Consider the following 10,185-nt stretch of genomic DNA (forward strand, 5'->3'; position numbering starts at 1 on the left):
ACAGCCAGCATCGAAATACTTGGCGATGACATATCGAACGACGTTCAGTTTCGCGGTCGGTCATTTGGAGGGAAAGGCTAAATTAGCCTCCAAAAATCTTGGTGTGCTCAGCAAGGCGAGACGGTACTTCACTCCGGGCCACCGCTTGCAACTTTATAAAGCGCAAATACGGCCCCACATGGAATACTGTTCTCACCTCTGGGCGGGGGCTCCCCAGTACCAGCTTCTTCCACTTGACGGTATCCAACGAAGAGCGGTTCGAATCGTCGATGACCAACCCCTCTCCGAGCGGCTCGATCCTTTGGCGTTGCGTAGAGATGTGGGGTCACTCTGCATCTTCTACCGCATTTACCATGGAGTGTTCAGAGGAGTTGGGCGGATAAATACATGCAGCTGAGTTTCATCATCGCACGTCGAGGCAGAATACAAAATTCCACCCGTATCACCTCGACGTCCGACGTTCCACGACTGATCGTTTTTCAAAGCAATTTTTGCCGCGCACCACCGCTATGTGGAACTAGCTGTCCTCTGAAGTATTTCCGAACCAAATCGACTTAGGGTCCTTCAAGAAACGACCGTACAAATTCTTAAAAGGCCGACAAGCACTCGCGAGCCCTCGTATGTATTCAAATATTTTTTCTCAGATAGGGATATTAAATTAATAATTCAAAAATTAAATCCTTTTTTTAACGCGATGTGTATGACAGATGTAATGACGTGAAAACACATGCATTTTATGTCGCATGCCGAAACTTAAAAGAAATAATATCGCGAAGAATTTGGTCAGGTTCGCGATATTATCACTTATTGTGTTTCGGAACGCAACATTGCTTAGACAACAGTGAGTGCATGTAATTTAATATGAACTTTATTGAATAGCAATAAAGTTCAAATTGACTCTACATTTTATTTACAAAACGTTTATATGGGAAAAAGAAAAGGGCTGTTTTAGGGTTTTCCCGGAAATTATTCGAAATTTTCTCGCCGTAAAAACTATCCTTAGACTTCAACGAACACTTAAAAAAAATTGGTACAATAATTGTTCCAGGCGTTGTAGAGTTATGCGCTTACCAACACATTTTGCGATTCATTTTTATATTCTAGGAGATGTTCCAGGACATGCTGTTTTGTTAAAAAGTATGTTTTTTCAAACTATGTTTAAGAGATCTGTCATTCATCCCTAGGTTCTTATGTCAGAATAGATTTAGTATCCTAATAGGAAACTTTTTGCACATTAATCACCCTTAAAGGATAATAGGCCTCGTGGGCCTTTCTTTCTCAGCAAACTTCTCTGTATCTGCAAACTTAGGTAAGTACCTATCTATGTCAAGCTGTTGAATAAATATATTTTCTAACTACATAGTGAAGAGACAAAAATATAGGCATGGGAAAGACAAGCACTTACCTGGAAAATAATGGTTAACATATAATTTGAATGTAAATTGAAGTTTTATAACTTTTTTTGAATTTATCCATTTATTACTATTTATTTGAAATTGCCAGTGCCAATACATTAACAAATGGTCTATATGATTGCAGCCAACCCACAAATAAAGGAGGCTATTAAACAGAATGGTAGCCATGTCTTTAATAACGCTGCAAAACTGAAAATGAAAACAGAAATTAATTTATTTTTAAGTTTACATTTTTAAAAATATTTGAATTAGTATATTACATTATGTATATATGTTTAATACCTAGTTTGTACATGCAATTGAATCTAAAAGGTAAAATAGGATTCTTTGGCCAGTGATTGTGTTACTTACCTTACATATTTAGAATATGGTATCATGTAGAATGCTAGTTTTACCATATTCCAATTCTTGCAACCTCCATAATTCATCATATTTAATGCTGTTGCTACATGAGAATGGCAATTGTCATAGAATATTATGTGCTGAAAAACGATATATAAAGTTAAATTGCGACATCAATCTTATTTATACACTTTGTTACACTACAATATAAAAAAAATTGAACATAATTAAATCAAAAGGAGGGCAACTGGCGGCCTTATCGCTTACGAGCGATCTCTTCCAGGCAGCCACTGTGAGTAAAGAAAATATAAAAATGTATTAAATTACATAAGATAGGCAAGTAGTGCAAAAATACATGTTATACACATTTATTAAGACAAAACTAAACAGGAACCAAAAAAAAACAAACTAATCCAAAAAGATGATACATTAAAAAAAGAAAGTAAAAAGACACATAAATCACGATAATTTAAGGTAACTACTTAAAATAGATTTACTGATTTATTTGTAGCTATAAATATATTCTATATACCATTCTCTTTTTATAAATCTCTGAAGCTTCAGTAACTCCTGCGTCCCAGCCTGCTGGACCATTAGAAGCTTTTTGAGGAGATAGTTGCCAATATTTGGTTGGGTTTCCAAAAGCCATTAAATCTTCTGATACAAAATAAGGCCCAGCAAAGTCTCTTATAATTCCGTTTGACATACAGATTCCCATATGGCCCAAAAATGGGAATAGCCATCTGAAAATTATTAACTTAAAAAATCTACAATACTCTGAGGGATTTTTATGACCATTGAGATATTTGGGATACTCATAAATCTACATGGGTTCCATTTTGTAGTCATAAGGATATAAGATTTATGCTATGTGCATTACACTTTTAACCCTATTGAGCAAGGCTGGATTGTTGTTAAAAACTGTGATAGTTTGTGTATCAGCTTTCTGTGTTATCCACACAGCATAGTGACTATACTATAGAATGATAATATTCATATATAATATATTGCACAATAAATGTACTTCTTTTATAGCTTAGTTAGTACAAGACTGGTTAAAAAATATAGGATGTCTTACGTTAGTACTGGTATAGGGGTCCAAACTATGCAATAAGGGTAACGGGCTCGAGAGTGATCAATACTGTCCATTAGAACGGTTTGGTCGAGGTCTCTTAACTCTATTGGAACGTCAGGACTAAGATCACCAAACATATTTTTCATGCTAAATAAAAGCCATTGCCATCTGTGGCCTTGAACCTATATTTGACGACTTTTTTCTGCTAACTTTGCATGACAAACAGGCTCCATAAAAAAATATAGTTTTCGGTAGCTTTCCTAGAAATTGTAATGGCGAAATTATTAAAAATTCAAACGCTAATTAAACATTAAATATCTATGTAATTTTTTTTTTTTTTTTTTTTCCTTTCTTGGCCTGCACGGTTTGTGCGTCAGCCATGCAAAAAAGTTAGGGAGTGTGTTATTAGATTTATTTTATTGGTTTGGAAATTGGATCGGAATTTTGAAAAGGATCAGATAAATTAGGTATATAATAAGTACATAAATGATTATAATTTTATATTGTTATGAAAAATGAAACTGGCTAAAATTCTATATACATCAATATTTATATTAGATAGAAGGATAGAGATTGAAGTAGGAAAAGGAATTTTAATGGACAAAAGCGAGGAAATAAAAGCGGAACGGTCATGTTGAGGACAGGCAAAGAATATATGATTAAAATCCCCAACGTCATTGCCACAGTGACATATATCGTTAGGTAAAAGTTTAAGCCTTGCCAAATGCAAGGGAATGCATGCATGGCCAAGCCTCATACGAATAAGGGTCGAAGTGATAGCTTTACCAAGCGTCAGAGTTGAAAACCACGGTTTAGGAGGTATATCGACCTGAATCGTGCTGTAATATCGACCTTTAGTCTGACTTGAAGAACGCCAAATGTTTGTCCAAGAATTCAGTAACTGAGATTTAGGTAGGAGAGCCAAATCACAAGAAAAGTTTTTGTACGGAACCAGATCTCCGTCATTGACCGCAGCCTTGGCAAGGCTATCGGCCTTGGTATTGCCAAAAATACCTGAGTGCCCCGGAATCCAAGCAAAAGAAACTGTGCAATTCTTGATGCAACATCGATACAATAAATCACGACATGCAATAATGACTGGATGATTATTTCGGTTACTGTTAAAAGGAAATCTTTCCAAGGCTTGGAGGGCACTTTTAGCGTCAGTTAAAATTAATGAGTTTTTTAACTTCATGATTAAAATATACTCCAGAGACTTCAGCAGACCAAAACATTCTCCAGTAAATACTGAAGTCTCTGGAGGCAATTTTATTTTCTGTACAATGCCAAACTGTTGATGGAAAACTCCAACTCCCACACACTCCTCGGGTCCGGGTTTGGAAGAATCACTAAAAATTAAATGGCAATGTTTCCATCGGCTGTTACTGTTAATAATATCTATAAATTTGGCATTGGCAGAAGGGTCTTGTTTACATATACCAAAATCAAGCAAAATAGAAGGATTTAATGTTAAGGCATCATAGTTAACACAAAATATAGGAAGGAATTGTGATCTATGTGTTGGAGCTTGAAGAGCTAAATATTTTTGGAGACTAACAATAAGGCATGGCGGCGATTTATGAGCCCAGTACGGATAATCCATACAATCCAACAGAGACCATAAATTAGAGTAAAGAGGATGATTATAGACTTGGAATGCTCTAAACAGGAACCTGTCAGAAAGAAATTGTCGTCTGAGGTGCAGAGGGGCTTCAGAGCATTCAACCTGCAAAGCGTTAATAGGGCTCGAACGCATAGCCCCAGCAATTATTCTTAGAGCTTTAGACTGGATAATGTTTAACTTATAGAGAGCTACTGCATTACAGGGTTCAAGTATAAATGTTCCATAGTCTAAAATACTTCTAATTAGGGCATTATATAAAAGCTTTAAAGAGAAAGGGTGGGCTCCCCACCAAACTCCAGAGAGGCAACGCAGTATATTTAGAATCTTCTCACATTTGGCACTTATATAGTTGCAATGAGGGTTTCCTGTAAGTCTTGAGTCTAAAATTACCCCTAGAAATGTTGCTTCACTTTTAACGGGAACTCTAATGTTATTATAAAATACAGACACTGATGGAGGAAGTCTCATACGTGAAAATAAGACCATAACACTTTTAGGAACCGAAAGACTTAGAGAATTATTGTCAAGCCAGACTTTTAGCAACTTAAGGGAATATGTCATAGTATCAGACATTTTGTCAACAGAATCACCTGAGATATATAGGAGTAAATCATCTGCATATTGGAGTGAGTTAACTTTACCCTTAAGGGAGGCTTCCACATCATGAGAATATATATTGTAAAGTAAGGGACTTAAAACTGAGCCCTGTGGTAAACCTTTCCAGGCAATACGGGATTGGTAGGAGTCTTCTGATATTACTTTAAGCATTCTACCAGAGAGAAGATTTATAGTGAAGCTTATAAAAATTTGAGGGATTTCTAAATTAATCATTTTTTGTTTCAGAATTGAAAGGTTAACATTATCATAGGCTGCAGACACATCTAAGAATGCTGCTAACACAGACTTATTACATGAAAATGCCAATCTTAAGTCTGTCATAAAAATACTGATACTATCCATCGTACATCTGCCTTTCCTAAATCCAAACTGGTTTTGAGATAGTAAGCCTTTACTCTCAATAAACCATTCTAATCTATTTTTAACTAAATGTTCAGAAATTTAGGAAATAACTGAAGCTAATGCAATTGGTCTGTATGATGTTGGATCATTAATCGGTTTGTTGGGCTTATGTATAGGGATAACTTCATGGATTTTCCATGATGAAGGAATATTACCTGATGTTAAGATAGAATTAATTAAACTGAGAAAATAAGAAAGGCATGTGTCATTCAGGTTTTGTAGAAAAGAATATGGAATTCCATCACAACCTGGGGCTGAGTCCCTAAGTTTTGAAAGAACCCCTTTGAGTTCTGAAAGGCTAAACGAAATGAATGAATCGCTACTATCATGCTGGGAGAAGAGAGAAGGCTGTGAGTCAGAAGAAATATTTTCTATAGATGGGACATATGGTGGAGCTAATTTGTCAAGAAACAAATCAACTGTATTGCCATCCATAAAGCGAGACCTTTGAGGTTTAAAAGCAGATCTGAATCTACGAATATTTTGCCAAACTTCAGATGAAGAAATGTCTGGTGAAATTGAAGCACAAAAAGATTTCCACCCATTGAATCGTTTTTGTTTTAATAATTTACGTGTTTTAGTTATAAGATTACAAAGAATATTAAAATGTTGTGTTGTAGAATTTTCTCTGTAATGTTTTTCGGCCATCTTTCTCTCAGCTATAGCAGCAGAGCACTCGCTGTCCCACCAAGGAGGTGATGGAATATGCCCATTGCCACTATTATTTTTAATTGGAAAAACTTCCTCAGCAGCCTGTAGTAGTGCCCGTGTAAAAGCTTCAGCACAAAGATGATTATTGCTGTCATTTACTGGAGGTATTGTTGATAAATTTTGTTGAACTTTATCTCTAAATAATGACCAGTTGGCATCCTTAAGTCTATATTTTAGCCGGGGAGGAGCCTTTAACGTCTTTTCGCCAATTTTTTGAGGAAATGATACAATTAGCGGAAAGTGATCGCTTCCATATGAAGACGATAGAGGCCACCAGTTTAATATAGGAGCAAGGGAAGGACTACACAGGGTAAGGTCTGGTGCACTGATACCCTCATGGGGCTTTGTCCTTCTAGTAGGACAACCAGAGTTTAGAAGGCATAAATTATTATCATCTAAGATGTCTAAGATTCTAGCCCCATAATGATCAGACTTAGAACTTCCCCACATAGAATGTTGTGCATTGAAATCTCCCATGACCAAAATAGGGCGCGGGAGGGAAGATAGAATGCTACAAATATCGTCAAAGACTTCAGTGGAAGGGTGTGGTATATACATATTTACAATACAAATATTATTTACACTAGCAGCAATAATGGAAAATTTATCACTGTGATTAGGCATGGGTATGTGGACAAAGGGCACACTTCCCTTAAGAATTAGTGCAACTCCACCATACCCATCTGTTCTGTCTTCTCTAAGACAGATATATCCTGGGATTCTAAAATTGAATCCAGGACGAAGCCAAGTCTCTTGAAGAGACACAGCAAATGGTTTGTAATTATTCAATAAAAAAATTAGGTCACTTTTTTTACTATTAATACTCCGGCAGTTCCATTGAATCACCAGAGACTGGTTTCGTGGATGGTCCTGTCTGTCCATGAGTTAAAAAACTTTTTGAAGAAGTGGCATCGTTGGACGGTATTTTAATTATGTCAGATTGTGAAAGGTATTGAATTATAGAAATTATGAGATCCTTTGTTATGATTTCTGACAAATCATTATAATTTTTGGGACAACCTGTAGAAAAGGAAGGAATGTTGCTGTAATGTTCAATAAGCTCTGCATGTGCTTTTTGATCGTATCCCTTACTAGTATTTCTGGGACGAGCTTTGGGTTTCATGTATACTGTTTTCCTAAATGACTGTGTGGGGCTTTTAGAAGGGCTTGTTAAATTATAGGGACTGGAATAAGGAGTAGTCGGACCAGAAGGGGCCGATGAAGCAGAAGCAACAACGTCTGCATAGGATTTCGAAACTGGTGGATGTACTTTACTGGCTTCTGAATAAGATATAGAGTTTCTAGCCATTGTTTCTTTGATAGCTTTTTGTCTAGCGTACTCTGGGCAATTTTTGTCTGTTGCAAAATGAGAACCAGAACATAAGATACACACAGCATCATCTCTTTCAGTCTTACAGCTTATACTTGGGTGGTTGTTAGCACATTTGTAACACCTTGGAGTGCCTCTGCATTGCATTTTTGTGTGACCAAAACGGCAGCAATTAAAGCATTGCAGTGTGGGGTAAATATAAAGATCTACAGATAGGGAGTTGAAACATATAAAGACCCTGGGAGGTAACACCTTTCCATCAAAGGTTAAAACTACGGTCTCAGTTGGAATGAACTTGGGCGTCTCGCCTTCATATACCTTTCTGTTTAGTCTCCGAACTTTCAAAATACTTCCACAGTTCTGCGGAAGCTCAATATTTTCTATAATGTCTTTCTCGTCCCAGTCACATGGAACACCTCTCACTATTCCCATGCGAGTGATAGTGAAGGCCGGAATAAATGCTTTATATTTATTAATTTCTAGAGATTTGTGATTTAAAAATGTGTTAGCATCCTGAAATGAATGAAATTGCAAAGACAACATGTTCCTTCCAATTTTTTTGATGCTTCCCTCTACTATGCTTTTTATAGAACTTTTTTTCAGGAAAAATCCAAATTGTACTGGGTGAATAGACCCAGTTTGATTTGGTTGTAATATTTTTTGAATATGGACAACATAAGGCGCAGGGTCTGACGCCTGGTAAAGCGACCTAGCAGCGCGAGGGTTACTTGAAGCAGATTGAGCAGCCTCATTATGGTGTATTACATTGATTTTATCATCAAGCACTTTAGAAATAATATTATCCTTTAAATTATTCGGGGAAAGTTGGGATTCTGACGGACTCGTATGTCTATGATTCCTTCTCTTCTTTTGGTTTCTACCTGAAATTCTTTTTCTTTTAATCGATTTCGTGCTATCCGAACAGTCCGTATCTAAAATTGAACCTTCCGTTTCCATTCCCGATGCATCGATTGTGACTACATGAGACACCTGGAGGGATGTCCCTCCAGGGTCTTCAGGCTCCAACATGGACGCCTAAAGAATATTCCTATTTACATATAATACAATTCAATTACTTACCAGGGGAAGAAAATAAATAAACAATAATAACTACTAATATATACACTTTACAACTTAACTGATCCTGCGATATCAAATTAAATTTAATTTTCAAAAGTTTGGCGCCCGCCTATTTCAAACACTTCCCGCCTTTTTTTCCAGTGTGGTGTTTCATACAAACTTAAGTTCAATTTGTGATTGCATCTATGTAATTGTTAATACTCATTTGATTTTGATGTTACAGTTACACTAGACTTGAGTCTACCACAGAGCACAGACCAAGTAGAGATAAGATATATGCTAACGTTATAACGTAGGTTAATCTATCGGAAAACTAATTCATATTTGAGGTGAGGCGTATATCAAATCACAGGTTTTGCTTGAGACGTGCAAATATTAAGTCCATCATTTGAGCACGAAGGTCCGTGATCTAGATGCCGACTCTCAATGTAAAAAAAGGCCTGGTAGACGTACACGATTACGCAGGTACCTGATTGGGCAACTTTGAAGTTGGCCTCGCAGTATTATTTAACATAAACGTTAAATACTTACAAAATAATGATATCAAGTAAGCAATAAGGATTTTTACGAATCTGCCTGTGTAGCTTTGACTTTCTTAGCTTAAAACAATTTTATTGCTTGGTTCTTCTAAGACTTGAATTTATTAGTATTGTCTTTGGTTAACATAGCTTTTACACATTGAAAGAAAACAATTTTTAACCGGATTAAATATATTTGTATTATAAGTTTATAATAATACAAATAGCTTTAATCCGGTTTAAAAGTTGTTTTCTTTAAATTTATTAATCGAGCATTAATTTACTCATATACGGGATAAGACTGTGCTATTTTGTGTTAATAAATTAGTTCAGTTTCCTATTAACTCTGAACAATCAAATCGAGAAGGTAAGAAGTAAGAAAACGCTTACCTACTTTTCTATAACGAACTAAAAAACAGCTGCCGAACCATGTTACCGCGATCTATTGAGCTGTTTGCTTAATATTGATTTGAAATTTTGCAAATTTAAAATTTTACTTTAGGAAAAATAACGAATCCTTATACGTAAACGATAAATGTCGACAGTAGAATATTTAAGCAATTATGCGCTAAAATGATAACTACCATTAAGTCAGTTACATCCGTCCATAATTCAGCCTTATTCATAAAAATCGTATTAAATTATGTTGATTGCATTTTTTACAGCTTACTACTTAATGCTAATACTTATTGCTCTTTTTATTTAAAAAAACATGTTGTTTGTGTGAAGAGGACCGTGACTATACAAGGATAGTACTTCACCTTATTTGAGATCACACCTGTAAACAGCCTTCTTCCGTCAGCGCCGTATATGATATACATATATACTAACAATTGTTGACATTATTATAGATTCATATAGGAACATAAATTATTTATTCAATTATTAACCCGATATTATCTAAATACTACACTTATTAAGCAACGTAAAAATAACATGCTTTGAATCTAAAACTAAAAATATTAAAAAAAATATAATAATGTTACGAGCTAGGGGATCGGATAGAAAATGTCGTAGATTTCTTCAATGGTTTATTTCTTGATAAATCAATGAGGAATTTATGAACACAA

The 10,185-nt window shown here is 35.6% G+C and overlaps 1 protein-coding gene across 2 annotated transcripts; it reads right to left on the reverse strand.

The window, feature by feature from the left end:
• Positions 1–1,026: 1,026 nt before the first annotated feature.
• On the reverse strand, positions 1,027–8,846 carry LOC123709934 (transmembrane protein 222). Of its 2 annotated transcripts, XM_045661560.1 has the most exons (5): positions 8,799–8,846; positions 2,836–3,092; positions 2,290–2,500; positions 1,767–1,897; positions 1,027–1,604 (listed from the first exon to the last, which is right to left on the reverse strand). In XM_045661560.1, the coding sequence occupies exons 2-5, from the start codon at positions 2,976–2,978 to the stop codon at positions 1,526–1,528; spliced, it is 564 nt and encodes a 187-aa protein (XP_045517516.1). In that variant the 5' UTR covers positions 2,979–3,092; positions 8,799–8,846; the 3' UTR covers positions 1,027–1,525. The 2 variants fall into 2 exon arrangements, with proteins under 2 accessions (XP_045517516.1, XP_045517515.1); XM_045661559.1 differs by lacking the exon at positions 8,799–8,846 and having other exon boundaries at positions 2,836–3,154.
• Between the last annotated feature and the right edge of the window lie 1,339 nt (positions 8,847–10,185).

Source organism: Pieris brassicae, chromosome 5 (genome assembly GCF_905147105.1).
Source record: "Pieris brassicae chromosome 5, ilPieBrab1.1, whole genome shotgun sequence".
NCBI lineage: Eukaryota > Metazoa > Arthropoda > Insecta > Lepidoptera > Pieridae > Pieris > Pieris brassicae.

Coding starts and splice junctions, on each gene's coding strand:
- LOC123709934 (XM_045661560.1), bottom strand. CDS start 2,978: ATGAAAAATATGTTTGGTGATCTTAGTCCTGACGTTCCAATAGAGTTA. Junction 2,501..2,835: donor ACCCCTATACCAGTACTAAC/GTAAGACATCCT, acceptor AATAATTTTCAG/ATGGCTATTCCCATTTTTGG. Junction 1,605..1,766: donor CCATATTCTAAATATGTAAG/GTAAGTAACACA, acceptor TTTCATTTTCAG/TTTTGCAGCGTTATTAAAGA.